The 20,000-nt window shown below is 39.2% G+C and overlaps 1 protein-coding gene across 4 annotated transcripts in view; it reads left to right on the forward strand.

The window, feature by feature from the left end:
* The window catches only part of UBR3 (ubiquitin protein ligase E3 component n-recognin 3), a 4,226,407-nt gene that overhangs the window by 1,546,616 nt on the left and 2,659,791 nt on the right, over positions 1 to 20,000 (forward strand). For all 4 annotated transcript variants that reach the window (XM_044075499.1, XM_044075501.1, XM_044075502.1 and 1 more), the window contains exons 14-15: positions 10,049 to 10,177; positions 10,265 to 10,317. In XM_044075499.1, the coding sequence (XP_043931434.1) occupies positions 10,049 to 10,177; positions 10,265 to 10,317 (182 nt within the window). The remainder of the gene's footprint in view (positions 1 to 10,048; positions 10,178 to 10,264; positions 10,318 to 20,000) is intronic.

Genomic DNA, 20,000 nt, shown 5'->3' on the forward strand with positions numbered 1-20,000 from the left:
GAAGGTAGGAGTAAACTACATTAAAAATGGAAATTGTATAAACAATATATGCAGAAAAATGTTTTGGAGGAGGAATGATGTTTAACAGAAAACTAAAATTGAACAATTAATGTAATGGTGGTTTGATTATATTGAATAGAACATTATACGTGATGTGTACTGTTTGTAAATGTGAACTGGTTAATATGATTTGATTACTTTTATATAAATATAAGTTTGCCTGTGTCACAAATGATAATTCAGTGAAGGTGTTTTTTTTTTAAAGAAAAAAAAGTAAAATAAAGTCACATAGCTTGATGTATTGCTTTATCAAACCATCCCCTGTATTTGGACAAAGCTAACTTGTAATGTTTAGAAATAGGGATAATGTACCAAGTAACCATCACACATGTTGCTTAAAGAGGCCCCTGTAAACTGTACTGCTGAAACCCCAGCTGTTTTGCTGGAATGAGCCTGTATAGGACTTGGCAAGACCTTCTAGCAATAGCTCCCGGTAGTCATTAAGGTTTAGTATGCTTTCGTGGTGGGTTCTAACCTTTTGGGTCAAATGAAATGAGTGGTTGATCTGAATTTCTGATAGGTTCACTCATTTCATTGTAAATCTTTGGATTCCATCTGAAATCTATATGGTGAAAACAGATGGTCATAGAAATATCGAAGTGGATTGCAGAACTAGGGTAACAGTACCATTTGTTTTAAGGTGGTCCATGACATGTCCATTTGGCATGAACCATGATTAATCACAAGTGCCACACTGTCCTTATGAAACAGTATGTAAGGTTTAGAAAACATTAATGTCTTCAACTGCAAGATCCTTTTAGTGGCTGTAATAGCTATAAAAAAAAAAAAAAGTTGAGTCGGGAACTTTAAGAATGTCTGGCTTTGTGTACTCAAGAGTAATTTAGTCACCTTTAGCAAAATAAAGTTTAACAATACAGTGTGAAATACCGATCTTTAGGTAGGTTTAAGATTTATAAACGTCTGAAGAATAGTTAAATGGGATGAAGAATAGTTAAGAAGGCTCCGAAAGTAGAGATACTGATTAAGCTGGGAAGTATGCCCTGGTAGAGGAATAAGGTAAATTCTTATTGGGCAGTTTTGGAAAATAAAGCACTACAATTAAATGCAGTTGACCAACTGCTGTCCATTTCTTACACCACTAATAAAGGAGCTTCTTACACTTTGGTAAGTATGAATTTCTAGAACAATTTTTTTCCAGTATCTAGAAGACTTTTTACTATTTCTTGTCAAAAAGATGAATGTGGGACACCACAAGTTCAACAGCCATGGCGATAAATGGCAGAGAACAAAACTACTCCTTAAGAAGCAGCCAAGACTACTTGATCTCTCTTAGCTACCCCCCCCCCCAAAAAAATAGTCATCACCGTGTGTGCATTTTCCAGACTTGGTCAAATTTTGTTAAACAAGCTCCCCACTGAAATGAAGTCCCAAATTGTGCTGCAAGGGTTCAGAGTAATACTGAGCACCTCGAACAAGTATCATCCAGTAAACACTTTAAAGATAATGGTTAGAAATGCATGCCATTGATTAAAAACTTGTAATTTTCTCCCCACTTCTATTCCTGGTACCATATTATTGTATATATTGTGTATATCTGTAAATCAGAATCTTGTTTATTAATCTTTTATTAAAACATCTGTTGTGTAAAGTACAACTTATTTAATTTTCTTCATCATTATTCATTTACTGTCTTCTTCACTGTTAATTGATTCTTTAAGGGTGGCCTAATGGTTAAGGTGTTTGCCTTACAAACACAAGATGCAGGGTTTGAATCTCACAAGGGATAATTGGCTAGGCTTAAAATGTTTCGCAAGGGCAGTTAGCTTAGTACTAATCTATGAATTTACTATGAAAAATGACAGTTATGGCATTTGTTATAATGAGGATGGTTGAGTGTACTGTATTTCAGTTTTACTCTTGCATTTTTACCTGGATTGTGGCTGAAAAGGGTCTTTGGACCTGCCCGCCTACCTGATTACCAGATAATTAATAAGTAAAGAAAAATAAACTACAGAGGTGGAGAGTAGGACATTCTTGTCATTCTGCCAACAAATTGTCCTTTAGAGGTAACAACAGCACCTCCACCCCCATTTAGGAACCGAGTCAGAAATGCTTCCTTACTTTTTTTGCCTTTGTCATAGTACTTGTGAAGAGAGAAAGTGGAGGGAATTTATAGAGAAGGTACCACAAGCACAGCCTGACTCGAGCAATCTGTGTATGTCTCTACAGCTTTTGCAACCAACTGTTCTCCGCTACAAGTAGGTCTCTCCTGGTAACCCCAAAATTGATGTCACAAAAATGAAGACTTTAAGATTAAGATGCCATTTGTGGTCCACTTCTGTGGGCCTTCTGATACTTTCTGCTCATCTGAAAGGTGGAACTACCACTAATCTAAATTTCAAAGGTAATATCTCACCCAGTTACTATTGCTATCCTGTATAGTTATCATTGTTTCTTTGTTGATCCTTATATCATACTGCTGTGGTGCTGTCTTAGTCTGCTTGAAGGAACCCCTCATCCATAAAATCACCAGAAGTTTCTCAAGAAATACCTGAAAGAACTTCCAAACAACCCCCTCATCCTAAATCCGATTTATCTACTTTGAGCACTTGAGAAAGGAAATAATCTGTTAAGGGTCCGTCCAAATTTTTTTTTGAAATGCCTGAGTGCAGTATTGATTTTCCTTGATCAGTGAATTAATAATAGGGAGAGACATAAACTACTCAGGAGAGAAACTCCTGTCCAACATTGCCACCAGGAAGAAGGTGACAGTGGAAACATCCCATTGCTTACACAAAGTAGACCAAAACATAGCCTTTTTAGAGCAAGTCTTTTGGTAATCTCATGCCCCTACCTTCACTGAGCTCTTGGATGGTATTTGCTGGAAATGGTGTTTGCCTTTTGGCACAACAGTGTTTGAGGGCCACAGAAAGTGTTCCTCTGGTTTACTTTAGATTAACATCACACAGTACAGTGTTGATTTTGGACATTCATCAGTCTTCTAGAGTATTTGCCAACATTTTGGCCATGGTGGCTGAAGCCTTGCATGAGTGGAGTCTATGTATTCTCCTACCCAGAAAGCTGTCTTCTTGGTAGGGTCCAGTAACTCCCTTATAGCATTGTGTCAGTTGATGATTACATAGTTGCATTTCTAGGGGTGAGCATAAACGAAAAGTCCTTCTCTCTAATGCTGTCTGACGTAATTGACTTTATAGGCATGGAGCTGGACACTAAAGATGGTTGTTTCTTCCCACAGAAAAGACCTAAGAAGGCTTTGTCATCCTGGTGTATACACAGGACAGTCTAAGGCCATTCCCTGCTATGTGTTTTAGACTTTTTTTGTGTGCTATTTGTACATCTCAAGGTACAGGTTTTGCTGTGAAATGTGTGTTAGTGTTTTTAGAGTAACCACTTGTTTTCGGATCTTCTTTTGGAGTTAGACATCTATCACTGGGCCTTGAAGTGCTTAATGGTCTTACCAGCTTTTGATGGTCCTCCCATGTTTTCTGTTGAATCTAACTGGATTTATTACTACACTGGTGGAGAGCTGTCTTTAAATCTCTCACAGTTCAGTGGTTTTGATCTTTTCTGGAGAAAGCAGGGTGACTTTCATCCAGTTTGGATCTTTCAGCAACCTCCCTTACTGTAAAGAGCTTGGAGATGAAGCTGATTCCAGTGTTTATATTTAATTTCATCAGATTGCCAGTCCATCTTCATAGGTTCATAGGTAGGTCCTAAGCTATTGACTCTAGAGCCTATACAAGCCTAGCCAAAAAGGTACCCTGGCTTTCGCCACCGAAGAAAATTCTTTTCCTGTGCCCCTGTCAAGCAGAACCACAGAAGTGATCCCCGGGGTGAATTTCCTGTTACCCATCCAATCATCAAGATTTTTCTTGAAGAGTGCTAATGAGGAGCTCTGTTTGACATAGATAGGTAGTCTGTTCCAGAGTACGGGAAGTCTCTGGGACAGGAGTCTATCCCTCCAACATATTCTGTTTATTGTGGTGACAAGGTTTAAGTCCCTAGAGCATGTAGCTCAGAGGGATTGGGAGTTCTTTAAGTGGAGCATGTCCAGCAGCTCTGGGTTTGACATAGCTTTGTATGTTAGGCAAAGATCGCCTCCGAGTAGGCGATATGCGACGGAGTAAAACTAGAGTTTTTTGAGTCGGTCTGCGTAAGGCATCTGTTTGAGGCCAGTAATCCTCTTTCTAAAGTATTTTTGCGGCCCTTCCAGTTGTTGTAGATGTGTTGTGAGGTACATACCAAAAGTGGCGTTGTACTCTATAATGGGTCTAATGAGTGATGAGTAGAGGGGAACAATAACCTCTTTTTTTCTGGATGAGAAACCTTTTTGGTCATGAGGTGTGCCATGTAGAAGGATTTCCTGACCACTGTGGCGATGTGATTATCAAAGGAGAGACTACTGTCCACCTGTGTCCAAGGTCTCTTATCAAACTTTCAGTGTTAAGTAGACTAACCGCCTGTGTGGTAGTTCATGTGTACAGAGTTTTTACCAAAGGGGATGACAATGCACTTTTTGGCAGTGAGCTTCAGACCATGGCTTTGACACCAGGCATCTGTCTCAGTGAGGCCCTTTTGTAGGATGTCCACATCGTTAGGAGTTTTGATTATGGCTCCTAGTTTGCAGACATCTGCAAATTTAGTTAGCCAATGACCTTCTGTGTTAGCCTGTACTTCAGAGAAATAGATACCAAACAGGAGAGGACCCAGGACTGAACCATGTGGTACTCCACTTGTCACTGCTGTGAAGTTTGATTTGGAGTCTGCTACTTTCACAGTGTGGGTTCTGTCAGTAAGCCAGTTGGCAACCCATCTTGTGACATAGGGATTTATACCTAGTTTAGTGAGTTTATCTATAATTCCAGAGTGGGGGATGGTGTTGAATGCCTTGGCGAGATCTAGATAGGCTGTGTGAACCACCTTACCCTCATCTATGGCTTTGGTGACTGCTTCAAAGAAGTCTATCAGGTTTAGGAGACATGATCTGCCTTTTACAAACCCGAACTGTATGGGGTCCAGAGTTTGGAGATCTCCAATGTCTTTGTTTATGAGTTCCATGATGATACGTTCCATGGCCTTGCAGACCAGGCTCGTCAGGCTAATGGGGCAGTAGTTCCCAGGGTCTTTTGTGGCCCCCCCCTTTGTGGAGTGGGATAACCATCGCTGTGCGCCATTCAATGGGCACAAAGCCTGAGGTGAGGCTATGATTGAACATGGTACTTAGGTGGGGTGCCAGTTTATTCTGTAGTTCGTGGGGAAGGCAGCCTGGGATGTTGTCAGGTCCCATGGATGCTGTGTTCTTGGCTTTGGAGAGTGAGGTCTTTACCTGTGCAGCCGTGATTACAGGAACTTTGCATTCTTCCGGTATAAAGATGGGCCCTTTAGGGGGTGAGAGGGGAGTAAAGTTAACACTGAACCAGTCTGCCAGGATGTTGGCAATATCAGTGTTTTTTGTATATTTAGTGTCATTGTGCTGTAACTCAGAGCCGATCTGAGTGTTCCCATTGAGATTCTTGACATAGTTATAGAATACTTTGTGGTTGTCTTTAGAATCAGTGGCAATTTTGTTTTCATAGCTAGCTTTGGAGGTTTTTATGAGGGATCTCAGCTTCTTACTGAGGCTGACCAGGGAGTTTCTCCAATCGTGGGATTTTACTCTTTTTTGCAACACTTTCTTTCTTTCTGTTGTAGAGTTTGTTTATGGCAGAAGACCACCAGATTGGCTTCTTTTTTTTTGGAGGATAGCATCTTGGTTCTGTTAGGGATAGCACAATCCATGTACTCGTATAAGTGCTTATAAAGCGCATTTGTGTAGGATTCAGCAGTCGTACCGCTATTGTCCATCTGCATGGGTGTCATGAAGTTTGCCACTTTTGTCTTAAAAAGCGCGAAGTTGGCTTAGGAGAAATTGTTTACGGTTGTTTTCCTAATGGGGGATGGGAGTGGGACGTGGATATCTAGGGTGATTAGCTTGTGGTTGGAGCTGACCTCTGGTGTGGAACACCGGTCGCCCATGTTGGTGATGACCAGGTCTAGGATATTGCTGCCCCTGGTGGGGGTGTGGATTAGTTGATCCAAAGCATTGGAATTGATGATTTCCAGAAAACGTTGAGCAAAAGAGATTTTGTAGTGTCAAAACAAGTGAGGGATCTATTTGTACCCTCCCTGCACAGGGAAGGCTGTGCTCTTCTTCCAGTAGGCATTAGGTTGAAGCATTACTTTTTCAGTGGTTAACATACCAGGGGAAGTGGAATATTTTGAGTCAGATTCATGTCTTTTTAGAACATAAAATAAATGAAGATAAAACAAAGGCTATAGTTGTATACTGTGTACCCACAGCAGAATTGGTTTAGCAATGCCCATATTTATAGGGACACAATAAAATGAAGTACAAGGATTTTGTTAATGCAGGTAAGGAAATGTGGGAAGAGACTTAAAAAAACTACAGTAATTGAGAAACCGGGATCTCTTGATTTTGTATATGGATAGTAAGATACCAACAGTGAAAATATTCCATTCCCCTTCATTTTATATAAAGATCAAGAATATTTTTATCAATCAGAGGAGATGTGGACCATAAATTTTATTTATTTGATGTTTATTTGGGTATATGAACTGGTCCAGGGACCCTTTTCAACCACAACCTGGGACATGTAGACAGTAACAAACTGCAGTCAAAATACATACTTATAAAACATATCACAATAAGAAGCAAACACTTTACAAACATTTTTGTAAGTAAAAATATAGGTGTAACAAATTACAAAAAGATGCAGGTAGATTAAAATATTCAGTTAGGTGCAAAAAGTACCTTTTAATAAAAGGTTAAATGTTTGATGGTTTAAATTATTATGAGAGGAGGAATTTATTTCTGTTAAAGTTGACTTGTGTAGGGTTTGCAAATAGCGTGTACAAACGCATAGTATTATATTTCGAAGTGCAGTGCAATTTACAGATAAAGTAGGCATAATGTCTCAGTGTAGTCAGAGAATTACATAAACTAGTATAAAATAAAGAAGATGGTATAACATTTAGACCTTATCCTGACATTTCCCTCCTAGTAGTTGTGGAGTTAGAGAAGGATGTCAAATTAATAAGAGGAATGCAGAGGAGGGAATATTAGCTGCTTAACAATTAGAGGAATGAGGGAATGTAAAGAAGTGTTCCAGCCTGCACACATCTGAAGCACTAACATTTGTTTTTGTTTAGCAAGTGTAACTGAAAATAATTAATAAAGGTTTGAAGGAATTTGTTTGTGAGGGGAAGAGTGCAAGAGTTAAATTGGGGAAAGTCGATTCCCTCATTAGAACAAAGGGTTAGGATAACCCGATTTGATGGGATATTTTAGAGATAGGCAATTTGAAGGGGTATTTTAGAGCTAGGCAGTTAAAGCTTGTGTGTATATGTGTGTGTGTGTGTGTGTGTATATATATATATATATATATATATATATGTGTGTGTGTGTGTGTGTGTGCACGTAGATGTAACACAAGCAGATCTTTATATGTTAAAATGGAAAAGGATGATGGTGAAACAGAAGAAGAGGAGTTCAAGAAATTAAGGAGAGAGTAGGATTTTTGGAGACAGGTCCTTGGAGATAATGTCAGTCATACAGAATGTTATGCTCGTAAAGTAGCAAAAAATATTTTAAGAACTAAGCCAACACAAGAATAGAGAAAGGAAATGCTACCAATACAGCTTGACTGCAAGTAAGGTACAGAAAGTAGACAAGGGTGCTGTAATTTACTAGAGAAAATTTGCTAAGGAGCCAAGCTTTTGGAAACAAATAATGAGAAAGAAAGGTAATATGAGCATGGTAAGGCTAAGCAGAAGTTTGGACTGCAACTTATACTACTTCCCTACCAGGAATTGCTAACAAGAGTATAGGCAAAGAGAAAGGGACAGAGACTTGTTAATTGAAAGACCAACTCTGGTAGAGTTTTTAGTTTTGTCTAGAGCAGACATTGCTGTTAAAAATGAATAACTAGTAGGGTGCATATAAAATTGTATGATAGGTATAAGACTCAATCAGAGGAGGTTAGAAAAGATTGGGAAGGGATAATGGAAAGGCACTATACAATGGAGTAATAGGAGTACATCTATATGGCTCCCAAGTATGCAACAAAAGTCCATAAGGTTTAAGATTTTTGCTTGGATGTAAACTTATAGGTATTTGCTAATATTTCAAATAGACATCAGAGAATTTTTCTTTGGGTAGATATCAAATGCCGAAGATGTGATGGGAAAGAAAGAAGTAATTGGGGATGTGTTTTTTGGGAATGCAACAAGTTGGCAGATTTTAAAAATTCCTTACAGAATATGTTGCTAGAAATGGTGGGGGAGCAAATAGTTGCAACTAAGGAATTTTTTTTTTGCTGGGATATAGTATCTGAATTGACCAGCCATAGTAAGGCTTTACTAAATTTAATGGTATTTGCTGCAGAAAAAGCTGTTAGTAGTGCATGGAAGTTGAAATCTAAACCATCTATAGCTGAAATACTAAATAGTGTAAAGGAGATAAAAGAACTTGGTGGAATCTTTAGAAAAGGATAGGAACCATTTACATGGAAAGAAATGGAATTTGCCACATACCAGTATATGTAGAAAATTTAAGGGAAGGCAGGTTTTGAGAGGTAGGGCCATTGATGTAATGTGAGAATAAATGAAAATTGTTAAAATGTTTACTGCTTGAAAATAAAGGAAATGTTGTTATGCTTTGCTTTCTTTCTGTTACTGTGCATGCACCCGTGACACTTGTTAATTAAAAACTCAGAGGGAAGGATGTGGTGGACTCTCTGATCCATTCCTTCTTTCTTCTTGTGGATTTGCAGATTCAGAGGCCTTGCCTGTTCCTGGTCTTCTGGAGGATGATCACTGTGGAAATGTACATGTTGGCTACTTGGAGAATGCAGTCCTCCCTGTTCCTTGACTAATGCATGACATCTCAATTCCTTTGTAAGAGATGCTTGGCTCTTCCAGTCAGCAGCCTCGCTGGACTGAAATTTTACTTAATAGAAGATTTTACACTTGATCATTGCAATCTGTTTAGTAGATAGCCCCCATGCTCAACACATTGGTTCATGTTGAAGCTTGCATTGTTTCAGTAGGTTCAGGGGCAGATTTTAGAATTCTTTCCAGTGTGTCTTAGAATTCAGTGGGTTCAGTCTTCGTACTTTACTGTACCTTTCCATATTCAGGAGAACAGAAAAGAATGTCTTAAATTGCCTAGATGTCTACATACTGTTTAGAATATCTGTACAGGACCAAAGACAGGCTTCCCAATTGTTCAATATCTTTGCCAAATAAGTATAAGTGGATTTCATATCCAAACAGTGATTTTTGAGATGGTTAGCTGCTCCAAAAAAAATACTCACCGGTACAATTCAAGTTTGTGTCAGCAATTGATTGTAAGCTTCTTCAGCCTGCTTCATTTATGTTTCTATAGCAGATAGAATAAGGTGGTAAAACCATAAATTAAGTCTTTTTTTTTACTGCTGTTTAGATATGGCATCTGGAAACAGTGTTGACTGGCTTTGACTGAAAAATCCTACAGGAATATTTGACCTAAAATCTATTTTTTGTCCTGTTCTCTGTCCTTCATTTTTGGATAAGGGTATATAATTACCTCCAGATCTTATATCAAAAAATTCCTATACGTGAGCACATATGGTAATGATTGATGGCTAATGGGACTTCTGTTACCAGGCTAATTTCTTTTAAGAGAAACTTCCTTATCTGTCCAGTAACTGGCTGTGACTAGAATTTAGTAGTTAATGTATAATAATGTTTCCTGTATAGCTATCCCTCTATAGGCATTGACATGATCACTGGGAGCAGGACAAATTCCTAAGATCGCTGAAAAAAATTGTTATGCTGTGACCATATGAATCCATCAGCCATATTTGTTATTTACTTTAGCATGAGTCTCTTTTAAAGTGCATAGTTATGTTGAGCATTGATGCAACTGTTTCTGTGTAATACTTATTAATATTTGTTCTGTCTGCAGGCTAATTTATCAGAAATTCATAGTAACATGTGGGTTAGGAATGGCCTGCAGATAAAAGGACAAGCCATGACTTATGTTCAGTCCCACTTCTGTAACTCCATGATTGACCCTGACATCTTCTTACTGCAGGTAAGAATATCATAAGCATGATCTGTTTTTTTTTCTCTACAAGCCCAGTGACTACAATCATTCAATTATTTTTTTTTTAATTTTAAGGTTTGTGCATCAAGGTTGGACCCAGATTACTTCATTTCATCAGTTTTTGAAAGGTAAACTCCATAGCTTTAAATGTGTAATGCTGTACACTTGTTAGTATTGTACTGTGAAAGTTTTTAGCAGCTCTCAATTCATTTGTCATATATATTTTGAGTAAACGGTACTAATTTGACTTTTGAAGCTTGTGCAGTTAGAATGAACTAAATTGAAAGGCTTATAAACTGAATTATTGTAAAATCTAGTTTCCTATCAGATGTGCGAGTCACATAATTGCAAGTCCCACAACTTATAAATATAAATTTGGAATCACACACCCCTTAAAGCCACTATCAAAACTTATTGAATATCATTGAATTGTTTTTGCATGGGAGTTTCACTCCCATCCCAGTACTCTCAAACCCCTGCTTCTCCTGTAAACTAACCTCAAGATTGTTGTATCTCTGAGTGGTGGTGGTGGGGTAATCAGATGTACAACAACCTTGGAAGCATCTGTATTTATATTCCCGCTATTTGCTCATTGTCTGTGTCTTGTTAGCATCACAGTTCTCGTTTGCAGAATTTCAAGAAGAGCCATGAAAATCGAGCACTTTAATCACCTGATGTTATCAGTTTTCATTCATTCCTAACAGTTGGGTTTGGATCCGATCCTCAGATCCAGCTAGGCTGTTAATTTAGTATGTAGCCACCAAAAAGCTTTCAGGGTCCTCCCTTACCCATAATGCAACAACACCCAACATGCCTTAGATCTTTTCCGCCGCGTTCGCATTTAAATGAGGTCGCTTTGAGCTGTTGAGCACTTCAATGTAGAGGTATGTGTATTTCTTCCATTTTATTTCCTGTAATGTATTAGATTCTTTTCCATCTCTAAATCCTCCCATTTTACACTCTTTAGTATAATTTTATTGCCATAGCTGGTAATCTCTTCTTTCCCCTTTCCCGCTTACACCTTTTGGTATAGTTCTAATTGCCATTGCTGGTAATTTTTCCTCATTTCTATATTTTATTTACTAGTAACAAAAAAAATTCTTCTGGCATTTTTGCTTTTTGGTATTTTCAAAATGTCTGAAAAAAGTCCTTCTGGCTTTAAAAAGTGCCAGAAATGCAGGCACAAATTTGCCTCTCTCCAGTGCACATGACTTGTGCGTATACTGTTTGGGCCCAGACTGTCTTCAAGGAAATTGTTCAATCTGTAAGACCTTCAACCCACAAGTAGTTGCAAATAGGAAAAATAAATTAATATTGAAAGGATTGCTCCCTTCATGATTTTGAGAGGCTATTTCTGGGGCTTACCCCCTCCCAAACCTAAGTTAAGAGCCTTCAACTAAGTCTTCCAAGCTTTCGGGATCCTCAACTACCTCGTCTGATCCTACCACGGAACCAAACATAAAAAACTTAAGTCGGATCTGAAGATTGCTCCTGCTCAGCTGGTGTTGAACTCAACAAAGGCTTTGTCAGATTCTAGGTCTTCGGATCCAAGAACTTTTCTCAGGACCAGATATTCCCCATCCATAGACCTGTTACCCTCTAAAGTACCTTTCTCATACCTTGAATCCCACCGGCACTCCAGGTCCCCATCAGTAGCTTCTTCTCATTCTTCCAGAAGTCTGACGAAGGCTGATGTAGACAGAATGATGAAATTTCTGTTGGTGCAGATAAAGATGGGAGTTCTCCCGGCACCTATCCCTTTGGGTCAGGAAATCCTTGTTTCTACTACTTCACCATTCTCAGCTCCTCCTTTGATCCAACCTACTGTTTCAGAGCCCTTAGATCTGAGTCTCCTAGGACAATCTGGATCAGATCTGAAGATGTTGGTATCATCGGCTCTGATGCTGTCTGTGATTGTGGCGGAAACGTCCCTGTCTGATCTGAGGCATTAGAGTCGACTCCGAAGTTTTCAGAGCCATCTCTTCCCCTCAGATCCTCAGCATTGGACAGCTCAGCTCCAGCCTTTGCCTTGGGTGGACTGCCTTCAGGGCAGGGGGAGCTGATAGAGCAGAAGTGTGGCTTCTCAGCTCCCTTGGCTTCCTTCTCCCCAAAACATTCTGTCTTTGAGGTGGTGGAGAGAGAGTTCTCTGTTTCAGCAGGAAGGATGGTTCCTATCTTCTCAGATCTTCCCTCTGGATCCCATGTGTCTCTGCACCTTGCGCTCCATCATTCTGCACCTCAGGAACAGCCAGTTGAAAGTCTCCGGGTTACCCAGCAGGGTATTACTATCTCTTCCAACACTTCTCAGGAGCACCCCACCAAAGTCCCTAGGAAGAGGAAGTGCAAGAGGAGGCACTTGGACTCCCCTTATGAGTCCATCACCAAAGATACTGATTTCATGAAGGGGAATGGTCCCCAAGATCACCACCAGAAGACATCTGTTTCAGAGACATCCTTGAGATACTTAAGCAAAGGGTTTTTTGTTCTCCTGATAACCCTTCCCCAGAGGAATCGGTATTTCTAGAGGTCTTTGGGTCTAGCCCATCTATCTCCTGAATAACTCCGATGAGCTCATTGTCTTGATCTCTAGGTGGGCATGGAAGGAGCCTGACACATTTGAGCCAGTCCCCGAAAGACTGGATTGGATTCTGGCATCACCTGTAGGAACAAATATTTGGAACAAGGGAGTGCCCATAGATGCTATGGTCATGGCAGCAACCACCAAGAATGATCTTGCTCAGCAGAGTTCCTTTGTCAATTCCCCTAACATCTAGGACTTTGGACAGATTTGGGAAGTGTGTGTATGCGTCAGTGACCTTTACCCTTGGGTCACTGAAAAACCTGGCACACTTTATGAGATTACAAAGGGACTTGATAAAGTAACTGTCGAAATCCTTTTCTGGGACCACTACTGCTGAGACTCAGACTGCTGTGTGTCACAGTTCCCAACCCTACAATTCATTTCTAATTAGTCCATGAGGCTTATCCCCAGTGGCGTAGCTAGAGTTTGTGCTTCCTGGGACTGACTTTGAGTTTGCCACCCCACCCCAAAACAAAACATAATACACATCATAGTCATACAAAAAATGAAAATGGCAGTACTCACATCCATTGTTAAAAGTGATTCCTCACCTTTGATATTGGAGCAAAAGCATTTCCTTGACACAATAAGGAATTATTTTTCCCAGTAACGGCTTCATTCGTTTGTATTGTGTATGCACAAGCACTAAAATGACACAATAAATTATTTTGCCCGGCGGTCACTTTAGCAGTCTGACCATGTATACACACACTTCCCTGATACACAAATGAATTATTTCCTCAAGCAGCATCTTCATTAGTATGCCCAGGTATACACAAGCACCAAAACAAAACATCTCCCAAAGAGACCCCTTCAGTAAAATGTCCAGGTGTGCACAAGCACCAAAATTAAACATTTGCCCAGTCGACCCCTGCAGTAATATGTCTATGTATGCACAAGCACCAAATGAAAACATTCACCCAAGTGACCCCTTCAGTAAAATGTTGAGGTATGCACATGCACCAAAATAAACATTTTCCCAAACTTCCTTCACTGCTCATTGTTCCAGGGTCTGCTGGAGTTTGTACCTTTTATCATTACTCCATGTTGAGAATGAGTTCTGTTATATTTTTTTGTGAATTTCTTCACCCAGGCTGTACCTACAAATGGCTTATTGTAATCAGTGTATTAGCCCAGTAAGCAAACTTAAATTTATAAATAAAAATCACGTGTCTCCTCTCCCGAGCCACCTACATATACCTTGCACACTCCCATATCCTTCTTCAGTCAACTACCCTTTGTTAGCTCAGTAAATTACAACCAAATGCAACCCTTTTATATGATCCATTTCCTTGAGAGACAGCTCATCAAGAGGTACTTAGTTGAGTTCCTATCACTGCCCCACTAATGCCACTAACTAAGTGGCTTGACTTACTAGATCCTGACCGACTGCTATCACAGATGGAGTGGGAACAACAGTCCTATATAAAGAGATTGCCCTCTTTCTCCATGGCAGTCTGAACTGAAAGTTGGTATACATATAAGTAGGAGGTGATAATGGAGGTACGGTCCTCTGTATGGGGGAGCAGAGATTCTTGAATCCTGTAAAATGTGATTATTTTAATGAATGCCTGTCTGTCAGTGAGAAAATACACGAGTTAAGATGGTGGTCCCTTGACTTGCTGGCTCGCCAATACCATTAGTACAACAGCTTAATCCCAAACAGTTTATTTGCAGAGAGTTAGTTGAGAGCATAATGGACCGGACCTTTTCCTTCCTCACCTTTCCTTTTTATGTCTCAGCCTTTTTTATCTTCAACGTTGATTAGGTCCTTTATCTCACTATAGCGTCTATGACTCCACACCTTCCTTCTCCACCCTTTTTAATAGGTGTATGTCAATTTTTGAAAAGCTTGCTTAAAGGAAATTATCCCAATCAATGCAACTAGATCTTAAGTCTTTTATACTGAAAATGTTCATGAGTGAAACATTGTTACCATCAAAAATTAACTGTTGTTACAGAAAAGCACAGTTCCTGGAGTTGCAGTATCAGATGTATTTGACTGTGTGTGGGATTCATTAAAGCGACATGACTTTTTTTGAGTTACTATATGCTTCTACATGCTTCATTACTGATTTTCCTAAAACAGTCCTGTCCACCTCCTTAATTACTGCTGTCTCTTGCCCCACATAATAGCAACCTCACTCATTCAACTAATTACTCTTTTTTATTGTCTTTTTCAATGATATGAGAATGTATTCTTGCCAATAGCATTAGGATAATACTTCTCATTAAATATATTATGAAGTTTGACACGGAGATGCATAAATACAGTAATAAAATACTAAAATTGACAGTAACAACATATAGCATACATATCTTATTAGCTCTTTGACCTATCTCTATGCATGTATCTTAATAACTTTACACACTTTATAGAATCATATTGAAATCTCCCCTTTACTCATACACACAAAATATTTCCACTGCATTCTCCAGTGTAAAGAAAATACCTTTCAGAAATGTTTTACATTCAGCATCTCCCCATACAGCATCTTGCACTGGCTTTCTGCAGGAATCCCACCTTACATAACTTTAGTCAAAGTCCGCTACTCACACACACACACACACACACACACACACCTCAGAGTGTTCATGGTTGTCCGCTGTGCAGTTCAAATGTCTTCTGGAATTCAAATTCCACCTGAGTGGAAAACGAAGACGTAAACAATCTCAACTTCTGTGACTGTGCAACTGGATGCAAAGTGCATTCTTAAATAAGAATGCCCTTAAAAAAAGGGAGTACATTTTTCAACCCCTCAAAGAACCTTCTCTAAGAATAAATGAAGTGGTTGAAAGATGAGGTTCAGAAAGTCCCAGGGTCTTTTCCAAGATCCACGTGGAGATAGTTCCCCTAGGGGCAGAGGGAGGGGAACTCAAATGGAAGATGCCACCCATGCGGCAGAGGAGGCCTAGAGAACCAGGGGTCTAGAGATTCCTTCTCTGATGGACCCTACCTGCGCTTCTGAAAGGAGGCCTGATTGTCCCCCTCTGGAGGTAATTGGGGGTTGATTATTCCTGCACCAGAGAGCCTGGCTAGATGTCACAAAGATAAGTGGGTGCAGAGGATTATTTCCAGAGATTATATAATTCCCTTTTCCCTTTCACCTTCATCTGTACGGACATTTCCCAGTGTTTTACCCAGTTAGAGGAACGCAGCAGCACTAGAAGTACCAAAGCTGCTAGAAAAAAAATCATACAGGAAGTCCCACCAGCACAGATAGAATCCAGAACTTACTTAAAATTATTTTTTGTGCCAAAGAAAACATGGGACTGGGAACCAATTTTGGATCTCAGTAACTTGAAAAAATCATTTCAACATACAAAGTTTCAGTTAGTCACTGTTCAGTCGATTTTGCCCTTCTTGTGCAAGGATGACTGGATGTGCTCAGTGGACTTTAGGATGTGTACTGTCACATAAAAATGATCAGACAATCCAGAAGGTATCTATGCTTTTGCCCAGTCTTTACTAGTTCAGAGCACTGCCCTTTGGCCTCACCACAGCCCAGGGTGTTCACCAAATGCATGGCAGTGGTTGCAGCTCACTTCAGACTGCAGGGATTCCAAGTGTTTCCGTACCTGGACGACTGGTTCATTAGCGCCTCGAGCAAGCATCTGCTAATAAGAGCATGAGATCAGGTACTCCAGACTTTCTGCCATCTGGATATAACCATAAATTACAACAAATCTCAGTTAGAACCGTCTCAGACATTGGAATTCTTAGGAACAATTTTCAACACAGTATGAGTGACAGCTTCTCTTCCTCTGTCAAGAGAACAAACAGATTCCAAGTCAGAAAAATAATTCACAGTACCACAATCTCATCCCGATTGATTCTTCAAGCCTTGGGATCAATGTCAGCAACTATAGTCCTAGTTCCTCTAGCAAGATTTAACATGAGAATTCTTCAGTGGATGTTAGCAATGCAATGATCTCTTTTTTACCAGCATGTCAGCCCAAATAAGAATAACTCATTCGTGCAAGAGATACCTTTGATGGTGGATTCAATCAGGTCAGGTTCTATCAGAATGTTCTTTCACTTTTCCTCAGATCAAGGCCATAGTGACCACAGACACATCCCAGTTTGGGTGGGAGGGCACTTCCTGTGAAAAACAGTCCAAGACACTTGATCCACTGAAGATGCCAACACACATAAGAATGTCTTGGAAATGAGAGCAGCGCTGTTAGCATTATAAGCATTCCAAGACACTCTCCTTTTCAGGCCAGTTGCAGTTCAGAATGACAGCATTGTCAGTGGTTTGGTACATAAGCAAAGAGGAACTAGGTCCTTGTGTTGAGAAGCTGTCAGAGTGTGACAATGGGCAATCTCATCCAACCATTTTCTGATAGCAACATACATTCTGGGGAAGTCCAGTGTGATAGCAGACAAATTGAGCAGGTCTATTCTACTACCTCATGAGTGGTCTCTCAACATGAAGGTGTCAGCAATGATTTTGTTGCCACTAGGGCCAGCCTTGCTGCAATTTCTTTGCATCTCCCGTAAACAACAGATGCAATAGCTTCTTTGCCGTAATCCACCCACCGGGGGATTCACTGAGAAATGCCCTACTGCACTATTGCCCCCCCCCGATCTCCTCTGTGCGTATGCTCCAACTTCTTGATCCCCAGATTTCTGCAGAAAGCTCTCCAGTTAAAGAGCAAAGTCATCTTTATTACACCTTACTGGACTTGATAGATTTGGTTCCCTTTCTTTGGCCTCATCTAATTTACCCAGCTTGGATTTTGGATCTGATATTAGACCTCCGGTCTCACCCAGCAGGCATGATTTACCCAGGTATCTCAAACCCGAAGCTGACAGCTGGGTCTCTCCACTTCCTTTAATAGCCAGACACCCTATGCTATTGTCCCATCCGTCATATACTTTTATCTTCCCATAAAACTTCTACAGGAAAACTTTACAGAAGTAAATGGAAGAGGTTTGTTTTTTGGGAACTTCAGAAACTTATTGACCTCTTTTCAGCACCTGTACAAAGTGTCCTTGAAGTTGTGGCTACAATTTTCAAAGAAGAAGCTAGCACTTTAACAGTTCGAGTTCAGTTAGCAGCCATCTGTAATTTTCACATTGATTTTGAAAACTCCACCCTGGCTTCATCTAAACTTTGTAAGGCCTTCTTGAGAGGTACTTTTCTTTTGAGATCTCCTTATGAAGACTCAACTCCTCTATGGAACTTAAATTTAGTACTACAGGCCTCATTGCATTCCCCTTTGATACAGCAGAAAAATGTGACTTAAAGTTTCTGAACTGGAAGACTGTCTTTCTGGTGGCCATCACCTCTGCTAGAAGGATTTCAGAACGTAAAGCATTGTCTTCTAAACCTCCCTACTTGATTTTTCACCAAGACAGTATATCATTATGAACCAATCCTTCTTTTCTTCCTAAGGTGGTGTCAGAATATAACATAAACCAGTCCGTTAATCTGCCAGCTTTCTTTCCTACTTATTGGTTGTTCACAGACAGTTATCTTTTTACTTACATAGAACAAAAGAAATTAGAAAGACAGATCAATTATTTACCGTCTTTGCAGATTCTAAATTGGATACATCAGTTCAAAGGTAACCTTAGCCAAATGGCTGACATATTCTGTACACTTCATGTCTTCATTAAAGTATGTGAAAGAGATGTTAAGAATGTATTTCAAGGCGAAAATCAATGTAAATGGTTTAATTTGACCAAACAGGAACACCAAGCCTCGAGGGAAATTATTAACAAGCGTAACATCAGAGTTATGAAAACTGATAAGGCACTGGCTTGCTGGTTATGGAACAGCCCATTTGTATACAGATGATGGTAGATTCCTTGGAGAACAATAATTGTTATAAAATTATTTCTGATAAAGAAGTGTACAGCAAATTCAAGAATACTGATTTTTTTTTCTTGTTGGATTTGCTTGAGCAGGGTTACATGACATTACAGGAGTGCAATGTTATGGTTGAAGATCATCCTTGTATTGGCAAACTCTTCAGGATTCCTAAAATACATAACAATGAGCTAAATCCCCCCATTTAGACACATTGTTTCATTGCAGCGCACCAAAACAGAATATATCTCCCAATATATAAACCATTTTCTTAACCCGGTAGTTCAGGGTACCACATTTCTCAAAGATTCCTGGTTGTTTCTTAATGAGTTATTTCAGTGTAAGCAGGATGACTTGTTAGTCACCTTGGATAATGAGTCCCTGTACACCAGTATTCCCCCCAGTAAAGAATTAGAATTGGTTTGACAATTTCTTTGTAGGCATACCTTAGTTGATGTTTATTGGATGAATGCCATTTGTGGTTTAATTGAAGTAGTCTTATAAAACATTTTTTATGTTTAACAGTACTATATATCATCAGCAACAAGAAGTTGCAATGGGAGCCAAGATAGCCCCAGCATATGAAAATCTAGTTTTACGTGCCTGGGAAAGTGTCCATCTGGTAAAATTAAAGGGTTTTGGAAAGATTAGACTGTATAAGCGTTATGTTGATGACATCTTTTTATTTGGCAAGGGACTGAGGCAGAGTTAAACTAGTTTCTTATTGAAATTAAACATAGTATTGTTTTTTAAACTTTACAGTATATGGTAAAGGGACAACAGTACATTTTTATATTGAATTAAAATTAGATAAAGAAAAGTTGTTATTCACTTCTAATATTTATATTTCTAATATTAATATTAATATTTCTAATATTTATAGGACAAAAACTTTAAAAATAATTATTCAGATTTTAAAGAGCCAGCATCCCAGTTTTATTAAGTCCAATATTGACATGGGACAATATATTAGGCTTAGTAGAATTATTAGTGAAGATGCAACTTTTCCTGTAGAAAGTGAATATATAAAGAATTTATTTTTAGAACATTATCCATTCACTTTAACAGATACACTTTGTCATACTAAATATTTACCGATTTTGAATTATGGGTTGTCCCAATAGTAATAAGCTCACAGTGGACTTCACATGTAGGTCTCCCTTGCCGATTAGTCATGATATGTGAGCTATTCATAATATCATCAAAAAGAATTGATGCATTATTCAAGGCAGCAAAGAATTGTCCAGTGTGTTAGGAACTAGTCCACAATTTTTTTAAGAAAACAAGGACATTGAAATCATTTTTTGTGTGCAAGAATCATTGTATTTTGCCCACTAGAACAGGGATTTTTAAATGTGGGAAATGTAGAGGTTGCCAGAATATTTGTGTGTGCAAGCAATATTTATTAAAA

Source organism: Protopterus annectens, chromosome 6.part1 (assembly GCF_019279795.1).
Source record: "Protopterus annectens isolate FY-2018-M chromosome 6.part1, PAN1.0, whole genome shotgun sequence".
In the NCBI taxonomy this organism is placed as follows: domain Eukaryota; kingdom Metazoa; phylum Chordata; order Ceratodontiformes; family Protopteridae; genus Protopterus; species Protopterus annectens.